Source organism: Pteropus alecto, unplaced genomic scaffold (assembly GCF_000325575.1).
Source record: "Pteropus alecto unplaced genomic scaffold, ASM32557v1 scaffold75, whole genome shotgun sequence".
NCBI lineage: Eukaryota > Metazoa > Chordata > Mammalia > Chiroptera > Pteropodidae > Pteropus > Pteropus alecto.
Genome location: NW_006440638.1, coordinates 15,937,117 through 15,956,517, shown reverse-complemented (window position 1 = coordinate 15,956,517; position 19,401 = coordinate 15,937,117). Strand labels below are relative to the sequence as shown.

The 19,401-nt window shown below is 35.0% G+C and overlaps 1 protein-coding gene across 4 annotated transcripts in view; it reads right to left on the bottom strand.

Moving 5' to 3' along the window:
- Nucleotides 1–51: 51 nt before the first annotated feature.
- THOC7 (THO complex 7) overlaps nucleotides 52–19,401 on the bottom strand; it is a 19,992-nt gene continuing 642 nt past the window's right edge. The window contains exons 1-8 of one of the 4 annotated variants that reach the window (XM_006917493.3): nucleotides 19,298–19,401; nucleotides 5,929–6,046; nucleotides 5,039–5,166; nucleotides 4,633–4,719; nucleotides 3,023–3,080; nucleotides 2,048–2,114; nucleotides 1,896–1,965; nucleotides 52–1,187 (exon numbers count right to left, since the gene is read on the bottom strand). In XM_006917493.3, coding sequence (XP_006917555.1) covers nucleotides 1,120–1,187; nucleotides 1,896–1,965; nucleotides 2,048–2,114; nucleotides 3,023–3,080; nucleotides 4,633–4,719; nucleotides 5,039–5,166; nucleotides 5,929–6,046; nucleotides 19,298–19,316 — 615 coding nt within the window. In that variant the 5' untranslated portion in view covers nucleotides 19,317–19,401 and the 3' untranslated portion in view covers nucleotides 52–1,119. Of the gene's footprint in view, nucleotides 1,188–1,895; nucleotides 1,966–2,047; nucleotides 2,115–3,022; nucleotides 3,081–4,632; nucleotides 4,720–5,038; nucleotides 5,167–5,928; nucleotides 6,047–7,826; nucleotides 7,851–18,950; nucleotides 19,077–19,297 lie in introns of those variants that run through there. The other 3 variants (XM_015593795.2, XM_025050667.1, XM_006917494.3) reach the window with 3 other exon arrangements.

Here is a 19,401-nt window from a genome sequence, read left to right as displayed (position 1 = left end):
AACAGTTGATTTTTGATTCTGAGTCAATATAAGCAAAATTTTACATCATAATTCTTACTAATAATGAAACATTTATTAAGGCATAGCAATTCTGCAAAGAAATTTCTCCCATGATTTGCCAGATGATATTAGAGGAAGCATTTAAAATATTATGACATTTTTAATATGACTACTACTGGGCTAATTTTAAACTCATTTTTAAAGATAAGAATTCTTACTAAAAGTATAAAAACGTAACATTACTAAGGTATGATTGATGCAAAGTGTCATGTTTTTGAACTGAAATAAATAAATAAGGATGGAATCTAACAAGCATTTAAAATGTTATTCAATACTTAAACAATTACAAATGATTCAGCCTTAGCTTAATTTTTAAAAAGATCATGAAATCCTTTATATCTTCACGAAAAATTTATCGCAAACTACTCTTCACTTTAGCAATACATTTCTTTTTCCATTGAAAATGATTCTTAAAGAACAAAACAGTAGAGAGAAAATATATGAACTTAACATTTAACAACTACATTGCTCAAGTATTAAGGAGAGAGATCTATAAAGTAATATATATGGACTTACTTTGCATCTTGTTATTACCTCTTACACTAGTGATTCTTAGTATCATGGAACCTGTCTCGCATAATAAGCATACACCACAAACATTTTGCACATAATTTTATAAGTTCACAACTCTCCTGAAGCCTCTACTTTCAAAAGTGGTAACAATTTCCAGAAATTGGCTCATTTTTTTCATGTACATCCTAGAAATAGCATCTACTCATAATCTTCGACTTATTTTGTAAGCAAATCAATGTGAACAGTTTAAATCTACCTGGAATTCTTATGAGCACAAACATATCTGATTTGAAACCATTTTATTAAACAATTTTGGATGTTGCTTCCTATCTTTTAAGTTTAAGAATAAGAAAGTTATTTCAATAAAAACAAATCTATATTGAAGTCATTTTCCTTTGTGCAAAGAAAATGAATGAATTGTACATTAATATTTAAAAGCAAGGTAGTTCACTGCCAAAACTTTAAATATCTCAAAAGCACAACAAATTCTCTACACACTAAGATCATGTTGCTACTTCAACAATCTTGGGAATGGAGAGCGATTGTCTATGGCTTAGGATCTGCTTCCATGCTTGTTTCCTGAGCTTCTTCTACCTCTGAGAGCTTTTCATCATCTATAATTGATAAAGAAACAAATTTACTTAAATTATATGTTTAACAAATACACAAAAACATTTTTATCCTTTATTAGCTAGTATATTTTTAAAAAGATGCCAAAATGACAATCTATGACTATAATTTGGCCCACACAAGTTTTTGGTTTTAAAAGTTCCATTTTGGTTGTTGTGCAGTAGTTGAATCAAAATGTAAAATCTATGTGATAGATTTTTATTAAAAAAAAATCTAGGTCCTAGGCTTTTCTTGAAAACGATCAGATCAGATCACACAGAAATTTCCGATTGGCTGTAGTCAATATGAAGAGCAAGTCTCCAGTTCCCCCAAAGCACCCATCATTCACTGAATATGCACATGTTCTTATGCACTAATTGGTTTACTCACTTATCATTGCTTGTCTGAGTCCTAAATTGTCACTTTATACCAATAAACTATAATAAAAGAAAAATTCCAAATCTATCATCCTTGAGTTTCTCTTAATATAAACTATTGGATATGTGTTTAAATCATGTATTAGTATAAATTCAGACTTTTCTGCATATGTTCAGAATGCTGAACAATATGAGTACCTTCTAACGTCATCCAGCTGTACTGCTGTCCTGAACCTGAAGGAGTACTTTCTCTTTACAATGTATATTTTAGAAGGCATGCCCCTGAATTATTTAAAAATCTTCATAAATGTTGGTTATGAAACTATTTTCACTTACTTTCCAGTGTTTGTTGAAGTTCATGGATGGTACTAAGAAGAACGTGAAACTGTTTTCGTCTCAATTCCAGCTATGTTAACAAGAAAAAAATTAATATGTGTCGATCTGTAAACACATACATATCATGAAGACTAATACATATATGCAAATACCTTATCTTCAACACTTTCTTTAATATGTGAAAGATGCTCTAATTCTTTTCCCAAAGCCTCTAGTTCCCTGAAAAAATAAATAAAACAGTCTTATATTTTGCTATTTGGGGGAACAGAATTCACAATTAATACCCAACTTTTTCATTACTAAGTAGTATTTTAAAAATAAAAAAAGGATAAGGAGTGATAACACTCTATTATGATGAGACTTTTAAAGCTAAGGATGATTTCTTCTTAACCTCTAAATATATGCTTATTTTCAAAATTTTTAGCTAATTTTTAAAGTATAGAAAAACATAGATAATAGAATATCAAACTCCAAGAATTGAAAAGTTTTAAAATTTCATCATACTTATTTCAAGTTTATATATATGTAAAATGTAAAAGAAATAAAATATTGCAGATTATCTTGAAATACATTTTGAACCTTATCTCCAATCCTCTATCCTAGGTCTTTTTTCTTTACCTCCCACTCAGCTAGTCACTATATAGCTCCAATCCTTTTTTAATGTATATATTTGTATCTCTAAATAATATACAGTGTTAGTATATAAGGTTTTAGGAGGCTCTAACTTTTATAAATGGTTATTATTCTTCATGTATTTTAGAAATTTAGGAATAATTTAACATTCATTATGTCTTGTTTTTCTTTTCTCTGATTATGTTTTTGAGATTTGTGTTTAAAAAGTGTATACTTTATCCTTTTTAACTGCTACTTAGTATTCTACTATATGAGTAGACCATATTCTATTCATTTTCACATTGATTTATATTATATGCACTTATTTTAGAACTATAGGCAGTAAGGTGTGAGGAACAGAAAATCTAATTGACAGTATTAGAATATGTAATATAGATGATCTGATCTCTCCTTTGGGAATATATTATGTATTCTTGTAAAAATGAAATGCATAGACCAGTATGTAACATTTATGTATAAAGATTAGTTACTTTCAAGTAAAGCTCTAAACTTACTTTAATGTCTCATGCCTGTCTGGATGATGTTGGATCACTTTTGCCAAAGCATCATATTCTGAAACATATAAAAATATTTACCAAATTAAGGTGTTTTGAACCTGGATATCAAAACAGAATGTATCATATCACAAATTTCTCCTAATCACTTTCCTAGTACATAAATAAATAAAAACATTGAAGGATAGAAAAGAGTATTATCAGTTTCACTTGATTTAACTATAATGATACATGACTTCAAAAGTGTTCCAAACAAGGACTTTAGCTCTCCCACTGTTTTCCATTTACCTATTCATGGGCTGACTATAAGAGACCAGCATAAGCATAAGTGATCTTAAGTCATTATTGATCATCAAGTGGACTGATTCTGAAGAGGATAAATAAAAGATCAAATAAAAGATCAGCAAGATAAATATATCATACTATTAATTTCAGATCTTAGACAATAGCAAATTACATTTCTCACTCATTCTAAAGGTAAAATTTCAGAAACTTAGAAATGATTTAAAATTCAGGAACCTTGTTTCTGCTCCACTGAGACCTCCAAGATAAGTCATGTATCTCCTGTTAACCTCTTATGAAATGATAAATGGCAGCATTCATTTAAAAGCTTCCTTAGTCAACAAAACCACTACGAAACATTTAAAATGATTTTAGAATTAATATTGATAATTAAATAAGTTAGTATATCTTATAAATTGGCCACTGAAACTTGACTACATGTATTCTAGACTGAATTAAAAATACAACTTTTAAAAATAAGTAATTAAAAGCGATCTTAATTAGTTCATTAAAAAGTAAAATTCATTGTTTTGAAAATTAACATATTAACTCAATAAAAGTGTGAGTTTTAATAAATTTTTTTTATTACAAAATAATACATGTTCAGTATAAAAAGAAAGAAAAAAGTCATAAAAACTCACAATCCCAAAATAACCATTAACATTTTTTATTTTCTTCTAGTTTTTTCATCTATGTCACAATTATGATTATACATTATATTTTTATCTTTCTTTCCATTTACATCATAGGAGAAGCAATGCCTCTGCCATTAAAAATCATTTTGAAATAGTTTTTGTGGACTGCAATAAGGACATACCCTAATTTAAAAACAAAAGAGATCAAAACAAAACTAAACTTTAACCTTCTTCTTATTATTTAGGAAGCTTTATAAATGTTTGTTTGCTTTGTACCTAATAAAAAGTCAATAGGCTTAAATTCTTTTCTTTTTCTTTGTTCTGAAAGTAGCTCCATTAAACAAACAAATACCAACAAACAAAACCCTAAATCTAGTGTACTTGTATAAACTGCTTTTGCTGATTAATCATAACATTATTTTGGCAAAGGAGATTGAAGACAGTAAAAAACCAAATACTTAAGAAATACTTGGATAATCAAAACAACCCAGTGGTGGGGGGTACTTTTTTCAGCATAGTCTTCCTTCTTCGCTATTTTAAAAAATAATAGTTTTAAAGAATTTAGTTTGGCTTCTAATTCTTTTTTGTATTTCAGGTTGATTCTAGCCGGAGATTTTACCTCACATTAAAAACTGCATGAAAATATTAGTCAGTAATAAAGTATTTGCACACTAAATCCCACAAAACCCTTACCTTGGCGATTTTTTCGTATTCGTTTTGCTTGAAGAATTTGCTTTTTGCACTCAGCAATTTTTTCATGTGCTCCAGCAATGCTACATTCTATATAAAAAGGTTCTTTTTAAGACAGTTATAACAACATGAAATAATCTTCATTCATTTTCAACTTTAAAATGTGTTTTTAAATTAAGTTCCATTGCTAATAGATGCTGGCATTTTAAAAAATAGTTGTAAATTAAAGTACTGTATCATATTAGAACACATTTTTATAACTAACATTTACTATATTCTTTCTATTAATGTTAATGTTGTTATTATTTTACCACTAACCAAAGAAAAATATTAGCAGGTATTGTTTCCTTTAGACCATAAAAATTAAAATTAGAGATAGAGAAACATTAATTACTTTAAGTTTCTTTACCTATGTCTTTGTAAATTTTCTCATAATTTTCCATTTCTCTGAGATTCATATCATATACCAACAAGGTTTTGCCCATTGAAAATTCACACTGAGACAGTGTGCTCAGCATACGTTGGTACTGGCTGTATCTAATGAAAAAGAGAAACAGAATAAAGATTTTTATGGCTTGCCAAAGCTGAACTATTTATAGTACAGGCAAAGATGTGCTAATTAAATTATACCAAGTTCTTGGAGAATCTTTTGCTTTATTTAAAATAGTTTATGATATCTATCCATTATGTTTTTTTCCCAAATGCAGTATACTTGAATTTATAATTTGCTTCAGTTACAAATGCAATGATGAGACTGTTGTTCTTATCAATATAAGCTTAATTCAAACAGCTATTTGTTTGAATTTTGTTTAAATACTTTTTTAAATGTTTTGATCAAGATGTCTTTTTATCTTTACAATGCTGTTCTCACAATTTTTTCATTCTACACAATTATTTATCCATGTGAAAAGCTAATTCAGATGAGAAAATTTTTTCTAAGTTTGAAAATTATTAAATATATATAAAACTTTGCAGCAACTTATTTTAAAAAGAACATTTCACTTAGATATTTTGTCTTTCTAAACACTTATTTGCTAAAACTGACCAAATTAATGAGCCTGAATTTAATCTTCATTTCTTCTTACCACTATGCCTTCTTCACGTTTTAATAAACATAAAGCAGGCCTCTCAAGAGAAGTCAAGGACAGAAGAATCTATTCCTGATTAACCAAGAGTTGACTTCATTGGACATTTAAGGTGAGTGAAAATCTGCAATATTAACATGACTATGTGTATGATCTAAAAATCACATCAGGACATTGGTATAGGAACAATAAAAAGAACAATAAAATGAACTACCCCTCTTCCTGGGATCCAGAGTTGCACCATTTAATGAAACTTTTCACTAGCAGATTAATTCTCCGATCATCTCCAGCACCATCTCCATCAATTAGGAGACGTTTCCTTATGACTTCGTCTGGAGAAAAGAAGAAAAGCAGAACCATGTAAATTAAAAAAACTGGCTCTTGTTAACTTTCAGGAACAAATAACCAATATCACTACTTACCAAAAAAAAAAACTGAAATGAAAATATACTTGATGCCACTGAACTGTACACTTAAAAATTGTTAAAATGGTCAATTTTTGTTATGTATATTTTACTACTATATGTAACATATATAATTAACATATATATAAAGCAATTGAGTGTCTATTTGTGTCAAGCACTATTCTAGGGGTTGGGGTTATAGTAGTGAAAAGCTCTACCCTAACAGAGCTGGGATTCTACTGCTGGGTTGTTGAGTAGAAATAATTTTCAGGTACCACCAAGAAAATAAACCAATACTTCTTGGAGAATTTTTTCTGAAAAAACCTGTTCAGACAGAAGGAAGACTGAAGTGTTAGTATCTCTTAGTGTGTGACAAACTGGAAAAAGGAATAGAGAAAAAAGATTTAAAAGATGTAATGGCAGATTTGAAAAAGAGAATGAGATGGGTCAGAGAAAAAGCAATGTATTTGTTTTTTAAAAATTTGTAATTTAGCTATTATATCTGCGATATTCTTTCCCCATGAGGACTTTTTCTTTCTTTTTTTTTTTAAACAAGTCTGTCTGTCTTTTGCTCCAAGGAAAAAAAAATGAATAGAAAAGCTGTGTGGATGATTATTATAAGTGGGACACCAAACTGCTGGCCTGGCAGCCCTGAGCTGGTGATCTTCCTGGATCATAATAAGACAAAGGCAAATTGAAACCACAATAAAATATCATTTTCATCTATCAGATTGGCAAAGGTCAAAAGACCTGATAATAAAAGTGATGAGAAACTGCAGTTACATACACTGGTGGAATGTAAACTGGTACACTATTTGTTGGACAACTGGGCAATAACGAATAATATTTAAAATGCACATACCCCATAATTCCAATTCTAGGAATTCATACTATAGATACATGTGCACTCATGCACAAAAATACATGTAAAGGGATGTTCTTAACAGTGTTGTTTGTAGTAGAAAGATTGTAAACCTAAACATTCACCAGGAAAAGACTGATTAAATTACAAAACATATATTATGCAGCCAAAATAGTGCAGGTGTATATGCTGATGCCACAAAATCCCCTTAGATATGTTAAGTAAAATGAAAACAAAACAGGTGCAGAGAAGCACAGTTTGCTGCCATCTGTGTAGAAAAGGGAAGACTTTGTTTATGCGTATGTGTGTACATATCACGTGTTGTTCGTGTAGTCAAAGAATGCCTTGGAAGCATACAAGGGAAACTGGTAATAGTGGTTATTTCCAGGGAGAGGGATGACAGAGGATAAGAAGAGATTTAATTTTCTAAATGGTTTTATAGAATTGTATTTGTTTGGTTTTTACCATGTGCATGCATTTTTTTTTTATAATAAATTTTAAAGTGTAAATAATTCCTGGAGAGCTTGCATGATGAATCAACAGCAAAATCTTTAAACAATAGTTCCTGTGTGTAGGCAGAAGTATTTCTGAGCGCAGGTGCAGCGGAGATAAACTTTGGAAAGCAGATGGCTCCAGTTTTAAAACTTATTCTGTGACAACATCAGAGAAACATTTTAGAACTGAGTTTTGTTCTCAGAGTCCGGCTGCTCAAACTACAGATTCATCAGGTGTTTCAATTTACACTTTAAAATACAAACTAATGCTTTTAGTTATTTGAGGAGACTGAGACAAAACAGTCCCAGCGGAGGTTAAAATGCAGAAAATGAATTTTTTAAAATTACAAACATGTTTTAACTTGTTAAAGTAATCATCCAATGGGTGAGAAGTCTGGTGTTCAATTGACACTGTTCAATTCTTTTGCTGGTCTTCTTATTTCTGCTCTTTCAAGCCCCAAAGAAATCTCTTCTTCCTCCCAGGTACCTGGGCACCTTACTTTATTGAGGACCAGGGATTTCCAATATAAGTGCATTCAGGGACTAGGGAATAAGGAATAGAAAATTTGGGGGAGTGAATACCGTAAGGAGGAAGCTATTAGCAGAACTGGTTTAGAAATCAAGTTTTTTTTCTAAAGTTTGCTAACTAAACAAAAAATGTTTCAAACAGATTTTTTAATCATTCCAGCTATATACCTAATATCTGTGCACTTTTATATGTGTATGTAATATCCCAATTACCAAAGTTTTTGAAAAATGTTTAAAACACTGTACAGGCAAATAAAGTTGAGAAAGGGTTCGTGAGGGCCAGTCCTATGTTGCTCATTCTGTTCCCCGCAGCCTCTCACACTGTCTTTACATTTCTGATGCTCTATATATATTTTAAAAATTGGATTTGTGGTGCCCGCCTGGGACCATCTGCCCTCCAAAGAGAGTTTGTCTCAATAAAACACTAACAAGAACTAGCAGGCAACTATATTATTTTCAGGTCCACAACAGAGATTCCTCTTCTTGAATAAAGACATGAATATTTGGTCAATGAGCAGATGTATCCATAGGTACCAGAGTAGGTTCTGAGGCTATTTATATAAAGACCTGAGCTCTTTCACTCTAGTTGGAGTAATAACACACATATGAATACACACACACACACACACACACACACACACAAAGGTGGCTGTGGTTGTTAAATAAGTGACACAAATACACAGTAATGGGATTAGGAGGAGAGGTTCCTTTGGCTTGGGGGGATTAAGGGAAGTGGAATAGTGCTGCTCTTTTCAGACTTAAAAATCATCAGTCAAAAAAGCTAAAAGGTAACTATCAAAATTTCAAATAATATATACCCTTTGAACCAAAAATCTTAGATATACTTGTACATATGCAATAAGACTTGTCCATCAACAGGAGACTAGTTAAGTAAGTTTTGGTACAGAAACATGATGAAATACTGTGAAGCTATAAAAAAGCAATCGGGAGGAAACAAATGTCTATGTACTGATATAGAGAGATCACTTACTATAACTTGTTAAAAAAGCAAGGTGAAGAACAATATGTTTGGCATGTTTCCTTATAAAAAATGAGGGGGAATAAGAACATATATGCACATTCAAAAAAACAATGGTACTGGCATAAAAACAGATACATAGATCAATAGAACAGAAGAGCGCATAAATAAATTTATGCCATCTGACAAAAGAGGTAAAAATATACAATGGGGTAAATATGGTCTCTTCAACAAATGGTGATGGGAAAACTGGATGGATACATGCAAAAAAAATGAAACTGGATCACCTTCTTACACCATGTACAAGAATAAACTCAAAATGGATTAAAGACTTAAATGTAAGACCCAAACCATAAAACTTCTAGAAGAAAACATAGGCAGTAAACTCTCTGACATTGCTATTAACTTTTTTTTCCTGATATATCTCCTTGGGCAAGGGAAACAAAGGAAAAAATAAACAAATGGGACTATATCAAACTAAAAAGTTTTTGCACAGCAAAGGAAATCATCAACAAAATGAAAAGAAAACCTACTGAATGGGAAAAGGTATTCGCCTATGATATGTCTGATAAGGGATTAATAGCCAACACTTATAAAAGAACTCGTACAACTCAACAACAAAAAAACAATCTAATTAAAAAATGGGCTGAAGACCTGAACAAGTATTTCCCCAAAGAGGAAATACAAACAGCCAATAGACATATGAAAAGATGCTCAAGATCATTAATCATTAGAGAAATGAAAATTAAAACCACAATGACTATGGCAGTGCTACTCTGAACGTGCCCAATCTCGTCTGATCTCAGAAGCTAAGCAGGGTTGGGGCCTGGTTAGCACTTGGATGGGAGACCACCTAGGAATACCGAGTGCTGTAGGCGTAAAAATAAAATAATAAATAAATAAAATAAAATAAAACCACAATGAGATCTCGCCTCGTACCTATGAGAATGGCTATCATCAGTAAATCAAAAAACAACAAGTACTGGCAAGGATGTAGAGAAAAGGCAACCCTTACACACTGTCAGTGGGATTGCAAAATGGTATAGCAACTATGGAAAACAGTTTGGAGGTTCTTCAAAAAATTAAAAATAGAACTACCTTTTGATCCAGCAATTGCACTTCTGGGTATTTATCTAAAGAAAACCGAAACAATAATTCATAAAGATCTCTGCACCCCATCTATGTTCATAGCAATGCTATACACAATAGCTGAGATATGGAACCTAAATATCCATCAACCTAATATCCATCAACAGACAATTGGATAAAGAAGTTCTGGTCCATATATAAAATGGAATATTACCCAGCTATTAAAAAAATGAAACCCAACCATTTGCAATGACACTTCTAGACGTTATTACACTGAGTGAAATGAGTCAGACAGAGAAAGATAAATACCATATGATTTCACTTATATGTGGAATCTAAGGCATAAAAGGAACAAACTAAATGAAAATAGACTCACAGATACAGTTGCGACTGCCAGAGGGGAAGGGGATTGGAGGACCTGGGAGAAAAAGGTGAAGGGATAAAGGACAAATTAGTAGTTACAAAATAGTCACGGGACTATAGAGAATAGAGAATATAGTCAATAGTGTTGTAATGGCTATGTGTAGAACTAAATAGGTGATAGAGTAATTGGGGGGATCACTTCATAAACTATATAAATGTCTAACCAATGTACTATATACCTGAAACTAATATAAAATTTTTTAAAAAGGGAAAAAATAATATATATGTACATGTGCTTATATTCACAATGATACCTTGGAATGATGATATGCCAAGAAACAGTGATATACAAGAAACTACTCAGAGAGGGGTAGTATAAGGGAGATAGATAAGGAACAGGCTGGAAGATGGGGAAATATAGTCTTTTATATTATTTGACTTTTGAACCATATGAGTAATCAAAATCTGTTAGCTGTTGTTTGAAAAAGAAAGCTATGATGTGGGGATGGTATTATAGGTATTTGCATATGCCCCAACACAACAAATTATACAAATTAAATATCATACATGCAGGTCTTTGTACATCAATTATGGCTCAATAAAAAAAAAAAGAAAGCAAGCTAATGTCCTTTTCCTGTCCCCCACTGCAGGCAAGGAGAAAGCTATGAGCTATAGCAGGGTGGATCTAGGACATGAAAACACTAGAACACTAGGGAGACTGGATGAGTGAAGACAAATATCGGGACCCAAGCACGTAAAGGCACTTTGTGGTCAGTTTGTGGGAGTTCACACTAGTAAATGCCATACTAGTAGATTTGGACCTTGCTAGTAAGCAACTAGGAATTTCTAAAGATTTACAGGCCATACTTTCTGCAGGATTAAGCTGAGGGCAGTATACGAAATGGACTGCAACTCTAAAAAAAAGGCCAGAGGGAGGAGGCTAGTTAGGAGGCTACCAAAGCATATGCAGTTAAGAACTAAAATGGCATGAATTAAAGTCGAGAAGATTAGAATCACAGGTCTTAGAAGGTAGGTTAGGGTTGAATGGAGACTTGGTTAGGAAAAGGCAGGGGCCAAAGTGAACATTGGGAGGCATGAGTAGGAGTGTGGTGTGACCAGTTCTGGTAGTACAGGGGATTCCCTGCCAAGGCACTCAAGGCCTTTTACTGGCTTCAGCCTTATCCCTCTTTCTTCTAAGAGCATTTCTTCACAGCTTTTGGGCCCAAGGTCAAAAACCGGAGCCAATGTCCAGATTTGTCCACACACAGTTTACTTTCTGTATTTATATGTATGTGACCAATATTTAACTTCATCTGTAAAATAGGAACAAAACTTTACACTTTGTAGAACTGCTGTAAAACTTTATGGAAATAAAAGGAGCACAATGCCTATTCACAGTGGGAAAGGTGGGGGGGGGGGGAGTTATCCTTATCTTTACATTAAATTTAATCCACAACTTGTATCATCCTAAAAATGTTAAAAGGTAAATTTTGAAGTCTAGATATAACTTCAATATATAGACATATAGATATATATTGCATATTTATGCATACAAAATTTGCTCAGCTATAATTTCTCACAAATTTGCTTCTGTCTCAAGCTTCATATTGCAAGGTCGCAATATTTCTAACTTAAACTTCATAGACAATTGTTGCCTAAAAAATTCTCTGGGGATGAGAATTGCTGAAATACCATATATAAAGTACAGAGCACAGCTCCAACAGCAAAAATAAAACAAAGGGGTAAGTTACCAGTTTGAAAAAAACCTTTTTTTTTTTTTAAATTTAAAGATAGCCTGCTGCTGATGGTTCCTAACATATAGGACATGAGCACTATTATTTTTAATGATACCTCATCAATTAGCTCTAGATTGAACACACCTAAAACATGTTTTGTTTACTATGTACATTGACTTCATAAATTATTATCATGCTTGAAGCTCTTTATAAATAATTTGAATGCTAATATTAATAATTCTGGCAGGCGTTGGTCCACCCTGTAAAAACAGTAAAGATGGTTTAGAAATGATTTTATTGATGTTATCAACATGATTCCTTAGCTGTCATAATTACTTTCTTGACTAACTATGAGGATTAATGCCATCTGGAAAGAGCTTTTAAACCAAAATACTTAACATTTGCCCTAAGAATGGTTTTCCACTTGACTTTAGGCTTGTAGAAAGATGTCTTACTGTATTCAGTTATAAGTTGTAGCAATAATTATACCTACAAAATGTCTGCCATTCAAAATCACTTTAAAATCAGTTACGATACCTGCAAACTAATAAGCAAATATTTACTAGCAAAATTGGGATGCATTTTAGATTCCCTTCTTGTCTTATCCGCCAACCTATACCTAGAAGAAATACAAAATTAAGATACTAAATAAGCCTCAGAAGTCCTTTCAAGGGGTTTTTAATACCCCATTTTCTATAAACAGAGAGGCAAGAAGAAATAACTCCTTTACAATCACTAGACCTACTCTCCATTTTCAAGCCTCTAGTCATACGACACAGCTATTTTAACTGTGTTCTCATTTTAGCATTGAAAAGACAATCTCTCATTAACCCAGATTAACATTCCTTTCAAAACCCATAATTGTTATTCCCCACAACTATTTTAATTTAGCTATTAAAACCTCGATTACAAAACAACTTTTCAGAACATCTAGGAGCAATATTCAAAAAAGAAAAGAGGAAAACAATCTGGAAGATAATGGTAGGCCAACTTCCAAAACACTTCTTTAGGGACTGGTCAGGGCCTGACAACCAGTGGCAAGATTATCTCCTCTAAAGTCCCAGCTACTGTCAAAAGTCACTCTCCACACTAGAAGCCCTAATAGCACTGCAACCTCACCTGCTCCTAAGAATCCTGGGATCTACCAATGAGGATTAGCATTTCCTTTCCAAAGGCAGTTTAGAAAGGAATTCTGCAGGCATGCAAAGCCACCACTGGCTTTTTCCTGGTGTTCCTAAACCCTCTGGATCAAAACTGAAAACCACAGGAAGGGATAAGAGTTTGAGACAGGATTACAGGAAAAATAGCTGGCACTAGGGCAATGTAGTAATATGTACCAAAATTAAAAACACATATGCCCTTTGACCTTTCTTCTAGAAATTATTCCCACAAGTGTGCAGACATCTATACAAATATCTCCATTGTAACACTATTTGTAAAAGCAAAAAACTGAAAATAGCTAACTGTTTAATAGGAGGTTGGTTTAAAAAAATAATAGAATACAACATTGATATAAAGAATGAGGTAGGAAGAGCTCCAAGCTATATTATTAATTATAGAACTATAATATAGAAATGTGTAAAGATTTGTGTAAAATTAAATATGTATATGCTCACATATTAACAGATACATAATGCTTTCAATATGCTAAGTACAATTCTAAGCGCTTTTCACATATAAACACATTTAAACTGCACAATAGCCCAATAAAGTAGATATTTTTACCTCTATATTACCAATGAAGGTAAAAAAAAAAATATTTTTACTTGTCTAAAATGAAATGTCACAGGAAGTAAGGAATAGAGCTGGGGCTCAAACTCAGGAGTCTGGCACCAGAGGAGGTGCTTTTTACCTTTTATGGATATTTAAAAATCATTCTGGAAGGGCACACAAAAAACATTTAATGTGATTATCTTTGGGGAGAGGGATTAGTAACCGAAGGTGATTACACGAGAAGGCGTTCACTTGTCACTCTGTGCATTTCTTCTTGAATGTTCTGACATATATTACTTAAAAAAATATCAACAGTGGTTATCTGGGTAGTGAACTGGGTAGTCATTCTGAGCTATTTTTCTTCATTTCTTTCCTGTATTAAAAATTCTAACCACTACTCTTTAATAAATCTATGATGTGTTAACAAGAAAACTGGCTTGACCTGAGCTATTAACGAGAGAGTAAAGCCATGTGAAAACAATGTGTAGATTCCTGTTAGATTTATCATCAGGTCACCACTGCTCAAGTGTTTTTAAGTTAAATTAATGTATATTCCATCGTGTGATTCCTTATGGTAAAATAACACCTAGCCTCTCCTTTCAAGAAGCTTAAAATCATTAAAACAATTTATAAGGCCAAAACTATTAAAAAGACACAAAAAAGGTAGGTGGAAAGAACAATAAATATGATAATTTGATTCCTTCATGTAAATATTGACCTCTTGTGACACACTTTGGACCAGTCTAAATAAATTGCTAATGCCAAAGTAAATTACTTAAACCAAAATTAAATTTAAAAAGAAAAGCAAACATTGTTTTGAGGTCCTTTGTTTTTCTCTAGATTTATTTAAATATTTAGAGTATGGTGCTAGGTGCTAATAAAGTCAAGTTTGAAACTCCAATCTTGTTTTGAGAAACCATTCATTTTGGCTACAGAAACATTACATAATAGTTGAAACGCAGCAGTAACCCCTGTGCTGGGGCCAAAGACGAGGGAACAAAGTGGTAAATTCATTGGCACAAGTGAAAAACAAAAAACAAAAACCCCTGTGCCCACAGTGTCTAATTAACACTGTATCAGCAATTGAAATAGCAGTAACAGCAGCACCAAACACTTGTACAGTATTTTATACTCCTATTTGATGACTATACATCTTGCTTGTTTCCTTTCACTCTGAAAAGTATCCTGGGTTGGACAATAAAATAAATGGTCACTCAAATTCAAAGTGCTTTATATATAGTATCACACTTCATCCTTGAAACAACCCTATAGAGTGTATATTATTATCTTCCTCTACAGATGAGTGGTGTTACCTCTGCAGTCATAGGAGAATATACACAATTACATTACTAGAAAGTCATAGTATAGTCCCATTATTTTGTTACATTGCTCACAGGCATATTTAAAACCATTGTTTAAAGTTTCTAATTAAACAACATTTCTAATTAAACAACAACAACAACTAAACACTGTCAAAACCAACAAGCTCTATTAAATGAAATGTACGGCCACCCGCTTGTCACCACCCCTTTCTCATCTCCCATCTGTTGCTCTGGCATATCAATATATCTACCTAATGTTCTCTGTACTGCAGAAAGGACTTCTGAAATGATTTCTACCAGGGTACTAACACCGTTTAACACCTTTTAAATTAATACATACAAAATACAAACTGTGAACATAGTTTAAATTTATGTGACATTTAAACTGCTTTTCAGCCAGCCAAAATGCTGGGGTGGCAACAAGGAAGGAGAGAGAATGGCTTTGCCAATAATTGGCTAAGTAACAGTAAGTCATTTACTTCTCAAGGCCTACATTTTCCATCTATAAAATGATTGTGTTGGTAATAATATCTATAGTTGTTCAGTATCAGTAGATAACTTCTACCTGTGGCAGGGCAGTTCCTCAAACTAACCAATGTCTTTGTGCCAGGTGCAGGAAATAGCAAGCTTCTCTATCGAAAGCTCCCAGTTCAATCAGATATGCAGACCCCCATATAAGGTGTACATGAGGGCACAAAACTTAACCATTCACCTCAGAGTCGGATTTGTAAGAGGATATCGGCCCTCGTCTATGCTCCAGAGACAGGTACTGATACTCCTCCAAGAACTTTTCAGAAGGATGACTGAAATATCAAAGCCACCCACTTCTCACAATCTTCTCCACTGCCAATCAGTTTAATCCAAGCCCACCTTATTTCTCACTTGGAATACTTCTTGTTGACCTCTCTGCTTGCATTCTTGCCTTCCTAGCATCCTTTCTCTACAAAGCAACCCAGAAAGTTTTAAAAGATATACCAAATCACTAACTCTTCTGCTTAAACTCTTCCAGTCATTTTCAAGTACTCACAGAAGACAATTCAAAGTCCTTTCCACGGCCTGTGAAGGCCTTCCTGAGTTCCTGTTTATTTTTCTGACCTCCTTTTGTATCACATTCCTCCTGGCCCACCTGGATCCAGCCCCATTGGCCCTTATCCTCCCTAAAGAGTGAAGAACTTATTTCCACCTTAGGCCTTTGCACTAGTTGTTGCCTCTATTTGGAGTATTTTCCTAGGATCTTCACATAGCTGACCCTTGCAGGTGTCATTTTAAATGTCTGTTTTCAGAGCAGTCATGCCTGATCATCCTATTTTAAAACCTAGTTGTCAGCAGCCCTTCCCTATTACTCTCTCATATTCTATCTAGTTCATTCTCAGAACTCAATTAACTTCAGAAATTATGTCCTTTCTCAGAACTTATCTTATTTACTGATTGATCGTACACAATTGCTTCTCTCTCCCAAGTAGAAGTCAGGCCTTCCTCTGTAGTTTTCTGCTGTAACCAGCATCTGGCATTGTGCCTAGAAGGTATGCAACAGATGTTTGTTGACCTATCACATGTATTACTCACTTTTGCTTGAGTTTTACCAAAAGCTCAGTTGAGGAAAACCACATTTATAGAGAATTACCTGACAAAGTTGTAGTTCGTCCTTTCCTCTATGGTCTAGGTATTCTTAAAGCAAACAAGCAAAAAAATCTTGCTCTAAATTTAAGGCAGACCACCACAGCCATTCACTTAAACCACACAGTCTATTGGTTGGCTTTAGAATGCTTTCTAAATTGATTTAGCTTTTTTTGACCTCGTCAGTGATGTGCTAAGAAACAGCCCAATGATCCTCAGTGCTGAAAAGAAGTTAAGGCTATGACACTGGCTTTTCTGTATAAGGACCCCCCAAATAAGCTTTTTTCCCCCAATGTTTAAATCAGGAAAAAAAAAAAAACCTGTTTATCCTGGCTATCTAATGCTGCCTTCTCTCATAATCACTAGCTCACAGAATGGACCAGCTCCTGCCTCTTGGTATGGACTGCTAGAACAAGAGCCACTTGCAGCTTTCTTAATAAATGCGCCAGACTTTACCCCTAGAAGTCTGAGGATCACCCGCCCTTCCAACTTTTGGTTTTTCTTAGTCTCAGTGTTCTTTTTGCTGTTACCTCATTCATTTATTTTGTTTACTCATTATGGTGAGATGCCTTAAAATATTTTCTAGAATAAGCCAGGTAAGAAAATTAAGTATTAAGGGCTAAAGCAGCAATATGCATAAAATAAATGATTAATAGATAAAAGGTCAACTGGTTCTAGGAAAGAGAAAAGGGGAGTAGATGAGGTAGGTCTCAAAGAATAAATAGGCTTTAACCAGGCAGAGAAGAGCAATCTGTGCAGATTCGAGAGAGGAAGAAGGAATGGGGTAAAGATAGTCTATGATGTTGAGAAAACTGGACACATACAGGCCAAAAAAAAAAAAAAAATGAAACTAGGCAACATTCTAATACCATATAAAAGAATAAACTCAAAATAGATTAAAGACTTAAATGTAAGAAGAAAACATAGGCAGTAAACTCTGTGACATTGCTCTTAGTGATATTTTTTCTCAAATATCTCCTCGGACGAGGAAAACAAAAGAAAAAATAAATGGGACTACACCAAACTAAAGTTTTTGCACAGCAAAGAAAACTATCAACAAAACAAATAGACAACCTATATTTAAAATTATCCAATGTGTCTTTACCACCAGATTGTAACTCAGATGGGCAAAAGATCTCTCCTGTTAGTTCAGGATTGTAATTCTAAAGCCTAGCGCAGGTAGGATAAATACCTACTGAATAAATGAAACTGGGATGAAGCAAAGTTAAAATTTCCCATAAGTTCCTGGACCTTTAAGAGCCCCCACTTCACTATTCTTTAACGTATCCACGAATTTGGGCCTATTACACTTCTTCCCCTTAATGCGGAAATCCTGTCTACCCCCAACTTTTCAAAAGTGGCCTCTGCACAGGCATCGATGGTTACTCGTCACTCCCTCTTCAACTAGACTCGGCACGCCTAGATCTCCCCTTCCCAGATGTCAAAGGACTTCCTTCCTCCCTAACTGGATACCTTTTTAAGTTCTCCCTCCAGTTGCCCATCATTCCTGTCCACTTTCCCAAGAAATCACCCTATGTTATTTCTGCTCTCAGTCTACTGACCACCCTCTGGACCACGCCTCACATAGGTCCACCTTCCTAAAACCGCCCCCGTCCCCCCGCCCCAATTCCAGCTGACAAAGCACCTTCCTCAAGCCATACAGACACTCAAATGTTTTATGTCCTGATCTGCCCTAAGTGACCCCATCCCTATTCTGACTCATTAGCTCATAAATCTCCCATGCACACTCCCTGACAGTCCTTCAGGCACCCGGTCCACAACTACTTTTAAATATTGTCCTGAGTTCCCTCTCCTCAGCCCCAATTCAGGGCTAGTTCCGGGCCTCACTGTGATCCACTCTGCTGTGTGGGGCCCTTCCCAATCTGTCCAGAGGACTCCTCCAGGTGTCACTCTCTGTACGCTGACACCGACACCTCTAGTGCACTTGTCCCGGAATGTCTGTCCTCCTTCCTGGATTGGTCCGAAACCCTCGCCCCATCCCTGCAGTTCCCACTCCCTTCCAGCCCTCCACAGGCCCTCCAGATCCCCAGATCCAGGGCCTCCATCACTTTCTCCCCTTCGCTCTGGATCCTCAGAGCCCACCACCCCCATCGAGTGCTCCCTCTCACCACATCCTCCGACAGCCCGGACCCCTTCCGGGTACCACCCGCCAGCACAGCGCTTCCAGCCTTCCCAGGCCCCCACGTGTGCTCTCAGCCCCCCCGACGATCCTCCCAGCACAGCCTCCCCAGGCCTGGCGCGGCCTCCGGGGAGTAAGAGGGGATCCAAGGGGGACGAAAGGCTCCAGAGAGAGGCCGAAGGGCTCGTGGGAAGCGGCCGGGAAACCCCGGGGCTCCGAGGGGGATCTGATCAGGGAGGCCCAAGGGCTCCCGGAAGCGACCGTGGAGTCTGGGGGTCTTGGAGGAGGCCGGGGGGGTTCCGAGGAGCGGGCCGGGGTGGCGGCGAGCGGCCTCACCGTCAGTCACGGCTCCCATGGCGTGCGCGGCGGCGGCGGCGGCGCAAGCTGAGGCGGCGGTTGGCGGCGGCGGAGGTCAAACTCCCACAATGCAGCCGGGTAAA